Genomic DNA, 17,771 nt, shown 5'->3' on the forward strand with positions numbered 1-17,771 from the left:
TGTTACCATGTTTTTATTGAACACACCATGTAAACGTGTAGAGACTATAATGCCCCCCAAAATATCCGGGCACCTCATACAGGTTATACTTATCCCGCTCCCGGGGGGGGGGGGGGGGGGGGCTGGTGTCAGCTAATAGCAGGCCGTGACGGGGACGAGTGACGCGGTGGCCGTGCGGAAATCAGGAGTGACGCGGGTGCCGGGGAACAGGGTAAGTATAACCTGTATGAGGTGCCTTTAACTCCATTTAAGTGAACAGAGCAAGACCAGAGCGGCGGGGTGTAGATAGTATAATTCTTTCCATGGCGAAGGCAGGCTGCGGGCACCTGCGAAGTTATTTATTCCTGGACAACCCTATTATGGCAGCACTAAATATAGTAGCTGCACTTTTTACATGTTTCTTTTATTGCCATTTAGACTTGCACATGATTCTCTACACATGTAAGAAAAAGCCTGATGTCACCATTTTACTACAGTAAATTTGTTACTACAAAATTATTGTCCATTTATGAAGGAGTCAGAGTCGGAGTCCGATAAAATGTAGGAGTTGGAGTCAGAACTTAACGACTCCACAGCCCTGAACATAGGCCGAGTTTTTTTTCAAAATTGGAACATACAGCAAGGACTGTCTGACATATATTAAAGTGCTTATGTTAAGCTAGCCATAGTGATGAGATTTTTGGGAGTGAATCCCACCAAAAGACTGTAGAGATAGCTTGATTGGAGAGGAAAAGACGTAAGACAGGTTGGCGTTTTACCGGTCCCATCCTTTGTTTCCTCTGAGATAAGCTACATCGTTCATTACATCCATTCTAATAATGGTCTGGATACTAAAAACCAAATCCAGATTCTACCTGTTGTGCACGGCACTGACTCTTGTGTGAGTGAATAGTACGGTTAAAGCTTGTAATGTGTATTCATGCAGGCAGGATCTTACCGGCTCTCTTAATCCTCTTTCTTTCCTTTAGCTGATATGGTTTGTGATCATGCGATAACGGAATAGCGTTTCCATCCTTGTCACACAAGACTCCGCGTGAGTCCCCAACATTTGCCACTGTGAGTTCTTTGTCAGATAACAAAGCAATTAAACATGTGGTACCTGCAAAGAGAAAACAGAGATGTGCTGAGTCTTTTGTAGTCCGAGACATAGGATCTTCCTGATAACATACACTGAGCTCTGCTACTAGTAACTAAACAAGAGGCAGACGGCACGGGCTGATCAATTTACAAAGTCTGCCTTCTGCAGCCTTTTATTTCATTCCACTTTTCTGGATGACCCCTGCCTAATCTTCCCCATGATTGCCTCGTGGTGACTTGAGCCACATTACGACTGCAAAGTCTTGTGCAACATTGTGACTACTCAAGCCAATCCCTTTTTTTAATCTGCGGTGTGCCTACAATATGGTGGTATAGTCACAGTTCACTTTAAACAATATAAACCATAGCCATGTAAACTATTCACACAAAAAGGGTCACAGAAACCAATCACATTAAAGATTTTACTTTTCAGCTTATTGTTAGATCTTTTTATGCATGAGATCCATTTTGTTTCAACAGAATACATTTGTAGTTTTTTCAGCATACATTAGGCGGTTTATTATGGTAATTACAGCGGAAGGGTCCCTGAGCTTTCACAAAGCGTTTGATATGTTAAAGTGACATATCAAAGGTTTTGATCAATGGGGGTCCGAGTGCTGAAACCCTCACCCATCACTAGAACTCACTCAAGAATTAAAACAGAAAGGTTCTTATACTTAGCAAATGGCTTGGTAAAAGTCAGTTTTCTGGTCCCGGGGAGGGAGAATGCAGAATACACCTCAACATCGATCGGATCCCCAAATTGTTTCAAAGAAATGTCCAAAATCCCTTAATTTTTATCCCAATTTAGCAGAGGGTGGGGCTGAGAGTGGCCTCCCTCCCATTATTGGCCAAGCCTTCTGGGAAGGCATTCATTACACATACATACTTCTCTCAATCAGCTGGTAGATACGAATTATCATTAAAGTACATCTTCACAAAAATGCGCAAAATCATTCCAGTGCAGACCATGCTTATCTTATGCGTCTTTTTAAAAGAACATGCAACTTTTTCGTAAAGACGTGCGACTTTTGTAAAGCTGCTTACTGACAGATAAACTGCTATCGTCAAACCACATTTATCACAGTCTTAAAGAGCCGATCATAAATCTGACTTGGCTAAAACTGACTTTAGCCATATGTGAAAGTAGAGTGAGCTGTCAGAGTAATGATAAATCTGGCCCTATGAATATTGCTAAGGAAAATATTACACACAGGTTAAGGCCTCATGCACACGACAGTATTTTTTCACGGTCCGCAAAACGGGGTTCCGTTGTTCCGTGATCAGTTTTTTTTCCCGTGTGTCATCCTTGATTTTTGGAGGATCACCAGACATAAAAAGTGAAAAAAAAATATCTAAGTCAAGTCTGCCTTAAAAATGATAGGAAAAAAACAGACATGGATCACGGACGCGGATGACAATCTTGTGTGCCTCCGTGTTTTTTCACGGACCCATTGACTTGAATGGGTCCGCGAACCGTTGTCCGTGAAAAAAATAGGACAGGTCTTATTTTTTTGACGGACTGGAAACATGGATCACGGACGCGGATGACAAACGGTGCATCTTCCGAGTTTTCAACGGACCCATTGAAAGTCAATGGGTCCGCAGAAAATCATGGAAAACGGAACAACGGACACGGAACACAACAACGGTCGTGTGCATGAGGCCTAAAGGACATAGAAATCACTTGATATATTCATATGACAGATAATATATGCTACAGGACCGGCCATGTATTTATCACAGGGACATATGACATATTCCTAAATCACACAACAGATCATGTTTGCTACCAGAAAGGTCACCCATTTATCACAAGAACCAGTTTTTATCAGCTCCACCTGCCACACTGTTCCCTCTGCAATAATGAAATCCCTTCCCCCCCCCCCCCCCCCTTCCATTTTAGTTAGAGTTAGGTGGAGCACGTTTGATTACAAAACCTAGCAGGAAGCTGATGAAAACAGGAAGTTTTGCATGTAAACATCCTGCCAGGATGCTGAGAACAGGGGAAAGAGAGTGCTGACATCATAAACAGGTATATAGGGTAAATATTTGCAGTGTTTGGGGTACTCTGGACGAATAAAAAAAAATCATTAGGAACCTGAAGTATCCATTTAGTATGATATTACAAAACGATAAAGGACTTTAAGTATGCAGGAAAAAAAAAACTAGTGCAGGGTCTACATTTTTCAAGTGCAGTTTAGAAAATAAAAGCTTGACTCTAATTGGTTGCTCCTGCACCACTTGGGTACATATGTCACAGGTTAAGGGGAAGGGAAAACACCAAATACACACCACAACGAACAGACAACAATCTAGGCCTCAAAAGCTAAGGAAGAGGGATGGTGACCTCCTAGTAATCCCTAGGGCTTTCCCTAACTCCTGCCAGTATGAGCAGATCCTGATGGTGGAAATACTCATACACCGGATACCTAAAGCCCTGGTAAAACTGACGAGCTCTAGGATAGGTAGCAGGGGATGAGACAGCTGGTTCCTTCCAGAATGAAGGAACCTGCGTCTCCCTGAGGCCTAGAAACAACACACACCAGATAATAGGAAACAGCGAAGGCAACAAGTACTTAGCTTAGAGATGTATGGAGAAGCAGGAGATCCAAGACAAACCAGCACTAGCAACTTCAAGCAGAAACTATCAACCGCATGGTCAGCAGTGTGAGGCGGATCTAAATCGAGCCTCATCACTAATAACGAGCGGCACCCGAGGAAAGGTGAGATCCTGCCAAACAACAACATACATAGAGGAAAATAGAGAGACTTGTCAGATAGACTTGCTGCACGTGAGGCTATCTGATCTTCTCACCTCTCTCACAGGAGGGACCGTGACAACATAGTTTCACCCTTCAGGACATGTAGAGTTCCATCAGCTGGAAAGACACTTCCCTGTTAGGCCTTATGGCAAAACACAGATGTATCTGGACATCTGGATGGTGTTTGGGTCCATCTGTTTTCAGTCCAGACCCATTCATATAAATGAGTTTCGGATGGAAATCAGACAAGAACACTGAGATTCTCTCTGCATGGACCAACGGTCTGTGAGAAAAATTGGATGTCTGAAATGCTTTAATGTGTCTATGTGCTTTCTAGGTGCAGTCAGTACAACATATGGATGTAAACTAGTGACATGTGAATTAGGCCTTAGGCTAGCTTTGAATCTGTGGCAAAGGTCCCAGCAAGAGTCTCTATCGCAGATACAGCACAAAAGGACAAAATACCATTGCATACAGAAAGATTTTTATCTGGCAAAATGCCAATATTCATGGCAGACACCTATCAGACCCCATTGTAGCGAATGCGATCTATCAGGCACTAGCAGTGTCATGCATATGCCGGATCCGGTGGTTCCAGTATTCTGTTCCTATGTAATAGAATACCGTAATCCCAGCTCTGATGTGCACTTAGCCTTATCCTGAAATACAAAAACACTGAGAGATTACAGCCACGGTACACTACATTAACATTAAATGCCCCCCTATATATTAGTGTATTGTCGGCCAAACCTGCTGAGAACAGTGGGTTCAGTCGACAGTGGGTTCACGACTCTCCACTAACAGATGATGTTGAGGGAAAGAAGGATGGACCAGGAGATAAGCCACTGCCAGGGGTGTCAGACAGCAGCTTTCTCCTCTCTTCCCAATGTATACACATGCGTTTGTACGAGGGTATCGGGAGAGATAGCAGCATCAGAAATATAATTCTACTAAATGTGTATTGCAGCCTTAATGGCGCATTTACACCCCCCGACCCAGCAGGCAATTATCAGGAAGGGATAGTTCCTTCCCGATAACTGCCTGCTCATCAGTGGAAGAAATTTCCTCCACTGTATGGGGACAAGTGATGGCGACCACAACTGCCCATCTTCCTATCGGCCAGCGAATTGCTCCGTGTAAACCCACCATAACTTTCTAGAAGATTTATACACAGGCACGGAGTTATTTTATACGTCTCAATAGTGAAGTGGTAGACACTTTAGCTTATTCAGTATCTTATGCTAGTAAACCTTAGCCCATAATGACCAGAGGCGTCTATCCATTTACTCTGTCCTGTGGGACATTACTGTTTATTTAATGCCTTTTGCTGTAGTGAGTCTTTGGTGAACATCAATAGTTGTTGTTGCAGATAAGAAGTAAAGATGCTTAGTGACTCAAAAGAAGCCCAAGGCTGTGGAGGACCCAAACGGAACAGTGAAAATGAGAAGAAATAAGGCTTGTTAATGTAATAAAACACAAATGATTATATACTCCTGCTGGTTACTATACAGAGATATATAACCCTGCAGAGTGCCAAAGGTAGCATGAAATGTGACTCCAAGACTATTAACACTGTTTATTTTGGACATTAGGAGAACAAAGAGTCTCCTATGAATAATTTACACTCTGTCCCATTGTTGCGGTGGCCCAGCCTCTTGCAGCTGCTGATCCATATAATTTGGAAGCCATGCATTGTGTAACTAAATCATGCCCGCTGAGCATGGTCTTCTGGCAGCCCTAATCTCTCCCTTATGCTTTATTTAGCTTATAATCATCTATATAAGTGCCACATTTGTTGCCCAGCACTACACCATTTTTTGGGGACATTGTAAAGTTTTGCCCTCAAAAGAAAACCTGGCAACTACTCATATCAGAAGCATGAGAGAGGTTTTCCAGGATTGGGTCTCTTTTTAATTAGCCCCAGTAACATGTGGTACAACCTGCTCCTCCGTTCCAACTCCCTGGCTCTGTTCGCCAAGTCATGTGTGCACATCACCGAGCAGCAACGTGCTTGTTGGGGACATGTCACTGCTGAGGCCAGTCACTGGCTGCAGCAATTCATGCAGATGGCCCTGACCATACCTCATACTGAAGTTAACAAGTTGGGGACTGAAACATCACTTAATGGAGTGAAAGCGGTGGGAAACAGGTTTGTATGATAGGTGGCGAGGGCGGGGAGGGGACTGGGCCACGTCCCTACAAAATTTATCTTCTTCTACGCCAGTTTATCTTCTATGCGCAGAACCTGTTATTTATCATAGCCTGCCGTACTCTGCCGAGCTATGATAAATCTGCCCCTATGTGTAACGGAGCCAAACCCTTTTCGTCACCTGGTTAGATCATGTCTTGACAAAGAAGTGAGAGAAAGATAGCTGTAGAGTCGAGAAACAAAGAACTACAGAACTTCCAATCTTGCTGATTTTTACTGGAATACCCCTTTAAAGAGGACCTTTCATGTAATTTTATTTTGTTTAATTAAGTACCTTTACTTGCGGGGTATATTCCACTGATGCTGCCATCATTGTTGTTTTATTCAAATAGCGATCGCTTGCCCCGCTGTGCCCCCTCCAGTTTTCGCACAGCGAGTATTGGTACAGGGAGGAGGAGATGCCACGGTTTCTAAGGGGGCGTCTCCTTCTCCCTGGCTGTGCCACGGTCCAACCGAAGCGGAGCACGTCATAGCTAGGGAGCGAGCAGGTGAGCTATTTTTTCTCCCTGGCTGTGACGCTCTACGCTGCGATGCCTCCTAAGAAACCCTGGCGTCTCCTCTTCCCTGTACCGATGCTCAGTTTTAACATACTAGGCACGAAAACTGGAGGGGAGCATGTTAGGGTTATTTGAAAAAAAACAACAATGATGGCAGCATCAGGGGAGTGTACCCCGCAAGTAAAGGTACTTTATTAAACAACAACAACATACATGAAAGGTCCTCTTTTAAGTAAGTAAAGTAAGGCCACTGCATGTTTGCATTTTTAACATGTGCACTCTCTTGATGTTTTGAAGGAACCTAAGGGCTCTTTCACACGAGCGAATGCCGTGCGGGTAATCCGCTGCGTGAAAGACAGCCAAGCCACGCTCTGGACAGCAGAGACACGGAGCATTAACATGGATGATAATGCTCTTTGCCTCTCTGTGATCTTTTTACTACAAAATCACGGTGACAACTTTATCTCACTGTGATTTTGTAGTAAAAAGATCACAGAGAGGCACAGAGCGTTATCAATCACGTTAATGCCCTGTGCCTCTGCTGTCCAGAGCGGGGCTTGGCACTAACCCTCATTTACACTCACTTCTAATTTTTTTCTAAAAACCTGACCCATGTTCCAGATAGGTGTAAATTCTGAAAAATTTATTAATTTGCGATTTTTACCATTTATACACAAAAACACGGGATGTTATCCCAGATGTAGCACCAGACAAGGTAACAGATTAGGGAAACTAATTGGCAGAAATCAAGTTCACTATTCTATATTCTTCATAATTTTGGCCTGAACTGCCCAAATTGTCATATTTTAAGCCACAAGCCTTTTCGGTAAGTCACGCCCCTTTGTCAGATGAGGGGAAAAAAGGCATCTAAACTACTATTGCGCCAGTTTTTTACACCAGAATTCTCATGCATTTGGGCTTCAATGCAAAGTTATTAACAGGACCACAGCTTCCATACTTCATTTACAGTACTAGTCTTCACATGGGAAGAGAGACCTTACGGAACCCCTTAGGATACGAGGCGTCACTGTATACCCTGTGCCTATAAACTCCTTATCCCCCCCCCCTGATAATAATACCAATGCACAGAAATATTGGCAAAGAAGCATAAAAAAATATATATATATATACTTTCTGTGCAATGAAAGAAGTAATCTGATTGGTTGCTATAATTTTCTTCCAACAGCTTTGAAACATAAAGCCCATTAGCTCCCCACCCAAACCACAAGCTATGGTAATGAATACTGCCTTTAATACCGCTCAGTACTTATAATTACCACACTCATTCATATCAATTAGATCCTAGTTCACCACAGTTTCCACTGAAGAAAACATGTCAGCCACATTTTTTCTTAAGATCTCCACACTCTGACCTAGATTTGACATTTTTACTGTATAAAATGTATATACCCAATGGCAGGTTTGAGAAGATTATCATGGGTATTATGATGAGTAGAAGTCATAGTATAGGAACAGCTGTGGCCCTTAAACTAATTCTTCAAGCCGGTAATGTGCGCGCTGACCGTTAAGTGAACTATTAACGCCTACTTGGCCGGGAGGCATTCAGTGCAGCACCACTGAGCAAAAGTGTTTGCAATGTCAGAATATGGTGTCAACCTGCTTCTACTTGTCTACCAGAAGCTGATTATCCATTTGTTTCATTCTGAATTGGTGTCATAGGGCCTCATTTATCAAAACAGGAAAACCATCTTACTTGTTCATAGCAACCAATCAAAGCTCACCTTTCATTTTTTCTGAGCACCTTGGGAAAGGAAAGGTGAGCTCTGATTGGCTGCTATGGACAACTAACACAGTTTTCCTGTTAGACAGCTTTGATAAATGAGGCCCATAATGTCTACTTTACGGTGATACACCTTCTTTATGGTGATTAAATAGACCAGCGCTATACAATATTGACAAGCTACTGGTAGAAGAGTGAGGACCAACCATTGCTCTTGGATGAAGAAAAGTGCATCTTCAGCCAAAACATTTTGGGGCAGGACAACCTAAAACAATAGTATATTCTCCTGAGAACATCATGACTTGCCTATGTGACATTTCAGTATTGCCAAGATACCCCCAGCTATAGTGTATAGCAGAGTAAGCCCAGCTCATTGGAACATACATGGGTAGATACAAACAGTTAAGTACATTATACAGTATATATACTGTAAAGGCTGCGACTTCCAGACTGTATGATTGAGAACAAGCGTTCATAGTGGGCCATGTAATTGTGGAGCTGATCAGCCGATAAACAAGGTGCTCAATTATCAGCATCACCTCGCCCTGTGTAATCAGGGATATGCTGCCGATAGAAGAAACTTCAGAGAACAAAAGAATCAGGCAGTGGAAGTCCATCTGCCTGCTCCTTATTTCCCCAACATCTTCCCACAGGGGGAGAGTCAGGAGGCCCCCATACACGTTAGAGGGTAGGTCGGTCCCGCTAGAAATGGTCTCTGCATTGAGCTGCTTCCCAACCCCTCTCCTCTGAGTGATGGTTGTAGCTTCTGATGAGGAGACAACTACACCGGTCACTCAGAGCAGAGGGGGAGGTATGGAGAAGCAGCTCAGATGACTTCAGAGTGAGGGACCATCTCTGGGGCTCTGGCAGGAGCAGTGTTTGGAGGCATAAACGTTACTGTTCACCCTGCTGCTAATAAAAGTATGTTTACCTTATAATCATCTGAAGAAATAGGAAGAGGCGGCACTCACCATACTCGTGGAATCTCCTTTTATTAATCCAGGTAGGTTACATGCAAATGTGCAGCATAAAGGAGCACTAGCAAACCTCACACCAGTGGACCATGGCGACGGCCGTTTTGCGCGAAACCGCGCTTCCTCAGGCCACTGACGTCAGGACGCACATACGTCCTACCTTTATACTATCGACGCACTACAAGAGCCACAAAACACTCAAAAAGTGAATCGAACATAAAATCATAAAGATACAAATATTAATCAAACATATATAATAAATGAACCTTATAAAAACACGCTGAGGTAATTTTTTTCATTCAAGCCCAACGGGCCCAGAGCATCAGAGCGCATGATACACTTAGCCTCTCTCCTTAATAAGGTGCGATGTCTATCAACCCCTTGCGGTTGCCATGGGACTAACTCTAATCCTGCAAATCTCAACACTTTTGAATTCCCTGCATGTGCAGACCTAATATGTTCTATTAAAAGTATGTTTGCCTTGCTCTCCATGGACCCTGCCTAGCACGGCCAACAGACTCCCTACCACTGTACAACTATATATGTTGATGGTAGGGTATTTAAAAATGGCGCCATAGCTAAAGTGTGCTTGTTTTTTTCACACAGCAGGCACCCAGGGTCACCCGGGGTTAATATCTCCGATCAGCCATAACGCTGATCGCAGATATTTAACCCTTCAGATGCCGTTTTATCAAATGTGACCACTGAATCTTAAAGGTAAGAAAAACCTGCAAGCGAGCGCTTCCCGTGCAAAAACACCTTCATCTCACTTAGATATGGGAAGCATTACTTAGTAGTAATAGATGAGAGCCTGTTCAATTCTAGACCTATTACAGGTATATTCCAATGCAGGCCTGCAGGTGGCAGCACTGCATTGGAATATACAAATATACAGAGTATTGTATTCCGTCATTAATAAAATTCCATTACTGAATAGAAATGGCAATATAATCATGTTGGAGTCCCCTTGGGGGCCTAAAAAAAAGTTAAAAAAATAAAATAAAATTCTCCAAATTAAAACAAAACAATAAAAAAATTGACATCACAGGCATCGCTGCATCCAAAATGCGTGATGCATCCACTAATGGCTGATTCACCTTTTTTTGTTGCTTCACCTCCCCCAATTTTTTTTATAAAAGGTTAGCAAAAGGTCATATACAACTCAAAATTGTATCAATAAAAACTACAGATCATCTTGAAAAAAATGAGTCCTCACACAGCTCCAGAGATGTAGCGATAAAAAAAAGTTAAGGGAGTGACAAAGAAAAAAATATATAATTTCTTTTTTAAGTTTTTTATTTAGTTTTTTTTTCAGTATTAAAACACAAGAAAACGGTATAAATGTGGTATCCCTGTAGTTGTACTGACCTAGACAATAAATGTAACAGGTCATTTTACTGCATAGGGAATGCTGTAAAAACTGACCCATAAAATTGTGGTGGAATTGCAATTGTTTTCCAATTCCTTCACATTTGGAATTTTCTTTTCAGCTTTCCACTACATCATATGCAATATTAGATGGTGCCACTACAAAGTACAACTTATCCTGCAAAAAACAAGCTACCATGTAGCTGTGCAAATGGAAAATTTAAAAAGTTATGGGTCAGGAAAGGCAGGGAGTGAAAAATGAAAATGCAAAAACAGAAAATCGCCAGGAAATGAAGTGGTTACAGTAAATTTGCATTACTGTTGGCATATACACTGGTGAAATCTCCCTACACATACTCAGACATGCCTATAGAGTTTAATGGGCAAACATGTATCAAAGGGGTCTCCTTTTGGCCAGAATATATCAGGATCCCTAGTTTATGACCATACATATGCATACACCTAGCTATACAATTCAGACATTTCTACAGAACAAAAAGCCCCAAAATGCTATGTGAATTTAGTCTTAGGGTACTTTCACACTTGTCGTCAGAACTGCTCGCCGGATCCACCGATCTGCCGCTGACTGAAAGCATTTGTGAGACGGATCCGGATCCGTCTCACAAATGCATTGCAAGGACGGATCCGTCTCTCCGCTTGTCATGCGGACAGACGGATCCGTCTTGTATCTTTTTTCACATTTTTACCGGTCTGCGCATGCGCAGGCCGGAAGGACGGATCCGGAATTCCGGTATTCTGAATGCCGGATCCGGCACTTATACATTCCTATGGGGAAAAAATGCTGGATCCGGCATTCAGGCAAGTCTTCAGTTTTTTCTGCCGGAGATAAAACCGTGGCATGCTGCGGTTTTCTCTTTTGCCTGATCAGTCAAAATGACTGAACTGAAGACATCCTGATGCATCCTGAACGGATTGCTCTCCATTCAGAATGCATGGGGATATGCCTGATCAGTTCTTTTCCGGTATAAAGCCCCTGTGACGGAACTATGTCGGAAAAGAAAAACGCTAGTGTGAAAGTACCCTAACTAACTTCTCAGACTTCTTTATATTTGCTCTGAAGAACAGCTTTCCTTTTCCTGACAACCTATTTCAGTGAACTGCAGGGAATTTGCACTGAAGTGAAACCCATTACAAGGCTTGTTGAGATGATAAAAGGTCTGTTTTTCCCACAAAACATTAACATACTTGTCCCTGGCCTGTGATTGGTATTGTAGCTCAGAGCCTATGAAATAAATGTATTACAAGACAAAGCTGATACTAGAAAAAAAAGCAGAGCCTATTTTTAATCAAATACAACTCCTTGATTTGTTATTTCTCCCACACATCTATGCAAAGTCCTCTCGCTACATCTAGTGTGGCGCCTGCTGATCCAAATTTTATTTCATTCCCAACTACAATTTCTGAACCACTACGGAACACCATGGTTCCAAATCAAACAATATCTCAGTTATATGGAGTAGTTGTCTTAAAGGGATGTTCTGAGATTACTATGATTTTTAACAGATATGCTCATGTACCTCATGTACATCTTCCCCATGTTGTTTTTTCAGTTTGGACCTGTTAAATCTGGTTTGTTTCCATCCTGTATGTAGCACTTCCTGTTGCTGTATCCAACCAAACCCATGATGCATTTCTCTTTTCTCTGCCACAGCATCAGCACTGCCCCTAGCAACACCCAGCTAGACTATAGCTCCTTCTACCCAGTTACATAGACACTCCCCTATCACCACCCCTAATGACACCCAGCTAGTTTATAGCTCCTCCCACCCAGTTACAGACACTCCCCTATCACCGCCCCTAACACCCAGCTAGCTTATAGCCACTCCCACCAGCTAGTTACATAGACATCCCCTATCACTGGCTCTAACAACACCCAGCTATTTTATAGCCCCTCCCACCCATCTGGTTACATAGACACTTTCCTATCACCGGCCCCAACAACACCCAGCTAGTTTATAGACACTCCCCTATCACTGCCCCTAACAACACCCGTCGATACGGATGCGGTGATACCTAATATGTCTACTTTTCTTTTTTTTTTCTATTTTCTACAATTTTTTTAAACTTTATTTTGGGAAAAAGAAGCTTTTTTTTTAATTGAAACTTTCTTTTTTTTAAACTTTCTTTTTTTAACTTCTTTTTTCACTTTATTTTTTGTCCCATTTTGGGACTTCAACTTTTGGGGGTCTGATCATCTTTACAATGCATTACAATACTTCTGTATTGTAATGCATTGGCTATAAGTGTATTACTCAATGTAATACACTTACAGCCTGCTTCCTGTGAGATCCAGGGGGCTGGATCTCACAGGCTGACATGGATGGCAGCCACGATGCCTAAGGTAGGCATCGAGCTGCCTTCCCTGCCAGCGGGTTCCCATCACAGTTGTGCGGGGACCCGATGGCCACCTCGCACCAGCAGGATACTGCACATGCCGTGGTAAGCGCTGACCGCGGCAGTACAAGGGTTAATGCGCCAATGGCGGCGCATACAACAGGGGTCTGGCTATCTGTGACTGCCGGACCCCTGCAGCTGAACAGGTGGGCTACGGCGCTGGGATCCTAGGGGTTAAAGGATGTTGATGCAAACCAGAAAACCCCTTTAAGACTGCCTGTAGACAATGTGGTACGGCAATAGGATCCGCATGCGGTTCTCCACTAATTGCTGGGCTGTGACTTTACATACTATTCAAAACAAATAGCTTGTAAGGGTGTAGCTGGGAAATTAGCTGTGGATCGCAGGTGGATCCTGGATCCTGCTGCCAGATCGCATTGTGTACAGCGGCTCTAAAGGAAATGTGTCATCAGAAAGTGACCTGCTGTTTAAAACACATTTTTATGTTTAACATATTTTTCATGAATTTTTGTTATTTTACATTTTCCATGTCATTATCTACAATTAAACAAAAACTAAAATCCTGCAGTTGTCCACACAAACTACGGTGGGGCACGGGAGCGCATAGTTCCCTGCCCCCCGATCACCGCTATAGGCTTCAGGCCTAGTAGGCCTGAAGCCTATGCGGTAGTAAATTCCCGGCGCAGGTGGGCGTGATGACGTCATCGTGCGCCTGTGCTCGGATGCAGGCTACTGACGTGTGTGCGCAGCGCGCCTGCCTACCGTCTATGAGTGAGCGCCGACTAGGACAAGACACAGGTAAGTATTAGCTTTTATTTTTATTTATTTTTTGTGTGCCAACTTTAGGGGACATTAATGGGGGGCACAGGAGAATATTACTGAAGGGACAATGGGGGGCAAACTACTACATGGGGAGCAAACTACTACGTGGGGGTAAATTACTATTATGGGGAAATTAATACTGTGGGGGCAGTGTGGGGAAAAATTACTACCATTGGGGGAATTAATACTGTGGGGGCAGTGTAGAGAAATTAATACTGTGGGGGAAAACTACTATATGGGGGTAGTGTGGGGGATGTTGCTATTGGGTATATACAATAGGGGCATTTCTATTACAAGGACATATTAGGGGATATTATTTTTTAGGGACACTATACAGGAATCTGATTAGTCGCTATGGGCAACTAAGCCAGTTGTACTTTACACCATATTGATAAATGACCCCAATTATGAGAAATCTAACTGTGTAACTGTGAGTCTGTGTAACAAACTCTGTAGAGACGAGATGCGGATGAAAGAATTAGTCATGGCGTTCTGGGGCAAATGGAGGAGAAGAGGAAAGAGAAGATCTACAGGACAGGAGATGTAATTGGAAGTAAGAGGTATGTGGTTCTGTATTCTATTATATGTAGAGCTGGCTCACTACCAAAATGGGGGGAAGAAGTCAATGCGTCGTATAAAGCGAACGTGCCCAGAAATATGGCCGTCCCATTGCAGGCTGTTATCTAGAGACGCACCTCCAATGTTAATAATGAGAGGAGCCGCCCTCTAGTAGTAAGTGTGGGGCGGGCGGCGGTCATTGAAGATAAATGCCACCAGCGCGCATGTTTAATAGGACGTGTGAGCGCTCAGTCTGCTTTTGCTTAGCAGCACTGACGCTGTGCTGTCCTCCGAACCACACCTCCCTCCCCTACTGTGACGCGCTCCGGCACTGCTGCCCTGTATGTTGAGCTGATTGGTGGTGAGCACGGCGGGAACTGCTGCTCTGCCGCCTCCACCAATCAGTTTAGTCAGTTGCTCGACCGCTCGCCACTACCAACTGCTCGTCACCACTGAACCTCCAGCACCCCGAGTCAGCACCGCTTTCCCCTGGGACTACTGGGCTGTCTCTACCTAAAACTTGGTGAGTGACAGCCTGGATATAAAGAAGGAGAGCTCAAGGGCCGACCTGGACAAATACGTATTACATATGGCTATAACCTCTCCTCATCTATAGGAATACACCCATGTACTGCAGTACCTGGGTGCACTCTTTAGGATGAGGGGGGTTATAGTCACATTTAATATAAACACTGTTGTCCTGGAGCTGTACAATTATTAGCCTAAGTGTTTGCATTAAATGTGACTATAACCCACCTCATTCATAGGAATACACCTATGTGAAGCAGTGCATGGGTGATTTTCTATGGATGAGGGGGGTTATAGTCACATTTAAAATTAACACTGTCCAGGGATTGTACTGTAATTGACCTGTGTATATTAAATGTGACCATAAGCCCCCTCATCTATAGAAACACACCCATGTACTGCAGTACATGGGTGCATTCCTATGGATTAGGGGGGTTATAACACAGGTGAATTACGGTACACTGGACAGTGTTTATATTATATGACTATAACCCCTTCATCCATAGGTATGCACCCATGTACTGCACATGTTTTAGCCCACCTTTTGGTTGAAAATATTTGTTTAGTATTTTCCTCCTCTAAACCTGGGGTGCGTTTACTTTCAGGTGCGTCTTATAAAGCGAAAAATACTGTATGTATTTAAAATTTGGCAACTAAAAATAAAATTTGCCTCCTAAATTTTTCAGTTTAGGAGCCAATGGCTCCTGGGTATTTTTGCAGTCCTATGTAACACTACAGATAGCATAAGGTAAAAGGGTTCACTGGGATTTATATATTGATGGCCTATCCTCAGGATAGGTCATCAATATGAGATTGGTGGGGGTCCGACTCCTGGCACCCTAGCCAATAAGCTGTTTGAGGAGACCACGATGTTCCAGTAAGCGCCGCAGCCTCTGTGCTCAGCGCTGTCATTTGATAGCACTGTGCTTAGTAATGCAGCTCAGCCCCAATCACTCAGATGGGACTAAGCTGCACCTAGGCCATTTAACGATGAATGTGATGTCATATGGCCTAGGAAGAGACTTCGGCGCTTACGATATAGAAAAAAAAACTAAACTAAGATGGAGGGAGGGGCTCGAGTTGGGTAGACAGCCTCGGGCCCATCATGGTAATAGGTGCCACTTGTGCAGATCACTTTACAGCAGTTACCTGCTTATCTGTCATTCCAATCCTGCCTGTAATGATATTTCCTCTGTGTATAAATAAGACCCGATCCTCCATTCACAATAGGTGATTGTCAGAGCTTATCTACTCTTTCCTTGTACAATGACCTCTGCACAGGTCACAGAGCATGCCTAGAAAACTCCCATAGAAGTCAATGAGGTCCGTTCCTGACCATTGTGTCTATGGCCCATGGGGCTGCCATAAAGCAATTTTCTTAATGCTTTCTAAATGCTGTTAAGAACAGCTCAGGCAAGATGGCCGCCCCCAAAATCATGTTCAGGAAATAGAATAAAAACATTGGTGATACCTACTGCACATAAATGATATAGCGACTTTTGTGCACTTTTTTAATCTGCTCACCCGATGCTTTCAAGATTTTTTAAGACACTGGATTCTTTTCTTTTTTTGCTTTTCTTAATGATATATGGTTTGATTTGGAAGCATGGTGTGGGGGAGCGGTGTGTGGGCAGCCTTCGTCCACACAGAATCCAGTAGACCCATGTAGTCATCATTCGTAGCATACAAGTTCTTCTGACTCGTGCTACTTGCTCGTCGTTAAAAGATTTCCGTGAACAATTAAACTAAGCTTCCAAGATCTGAAATCCTCACGGCTTTACACATGAATAGAGCGCCTTTAAAAGCACTTAACTGGTTTTAACAATGTAAGCTATAAAGCCAATGAATTAAAAACAATACGATTCACGGCCAAAAGAATGATTGTTGAAATGACGCAGAGATGACAAGGTTAAGTGCAGGTATACAGCATCAAGTTACCAAATTCTGCGTCGGCAGAACTTCTAAATAATTATTTGTGAGGAACAAAGAAAGAAGCTATAAAAATAAGGCAGCGTAATCTGCGCCACAGATCATGAAGAGACGGTGCTGTAAGTGTCTGCTAATTGCAAAGAGGGCAGGAATTTGTTTCAACTAATATGCAATGATGAACAGTTACAATCTGAGCCTATTTTAAGAAATCTCAGAAGACAAGTGGCTAACAATATCACGCTAATCAGTGGCATGAAAATGGAAATGACACTTCATTTAAAGACACCATTTTCCAACGTCTCGATGAGCTGCACATCTGTGATACTGAAGGACCAAACAGAATCTGGGCACAGCTCTACATGTACAATTTCATCGAATTGCATCCAGTTATCACCAAATTCAGATTTATAGGTTGGAACACTAGACACTAGATTTATGTATTTTAAGGGAAATTTATCATTGTAGACGTGTTTGAGGCTAGACTGGAGTTGCCTTGCGCACTGGCCCCAAATTTATGAAGATGACGCTCGGTTTTTATTAAATTTGGTGCAAATGTGATGTGGTTTCACCACGGTCAGTGAACGTATGCTAGCCGGTTACCTGGCATGGAGATACAAGTTTTTTTGTGACTTTGTGAACATCATAAAAGAGACATAAAAGTGTTCTAATCTGTAAACCCGGGCAACTCTTCACTCCATTTTTGAAAGTGATGAAGCTTGTGAAAAGTCACAAAATTTGCAACATTTTTATGCCACGAAAATGGCATAGCAGATTTGATAAATATTTCCCTTTACATTTTGGGCTTCTTACTGCAGAGCATATGGTGCCTCATCAAGGTGCCATGTTATCCCCTAGAACCAATGATTTGTGAGCAGATACAACATGTAACTGATCATGGAATCAATGAGAAAAAACTCTGAGGTGTAC

General features: G+C 42.9%; 1 protein-coding gene across 1 annotated transcript in view; it reads right to left on the reverse strand.

The window, feature by feature from the left end:
• The window catches only part of PPM1L (protein phosphatase, Mg2+/Mn2+ dependent 1L), a 306,997-nt gene that overhangs the window by 11,628 nt on the left and 277,598 nt on the right, over window positions 1-17,771 (reverse strand). The window contains exon 3 of the mRNA XM_040428171.1: window positions 938-1,099. Coding sequence (XP_040284105.1) covers window positions 938-1,099 — 162 coding nt within the window. The remainder of the gene's footprint in view (window positions 1-937; window positions 1,100-17,771) is intronic.

Source organism: Bufo bufo, chromosome 4 (genome assembly GCF_905171765.1).
Source record: "Bufo bufo chromosome 4, aBufBuf1.1, whole genome shotgun sequence".
NCBI lineage: Eukaryota > Metazoa > Chordata > Amphibia > Anura > Bufonidae > Bufo > Bufo bufo.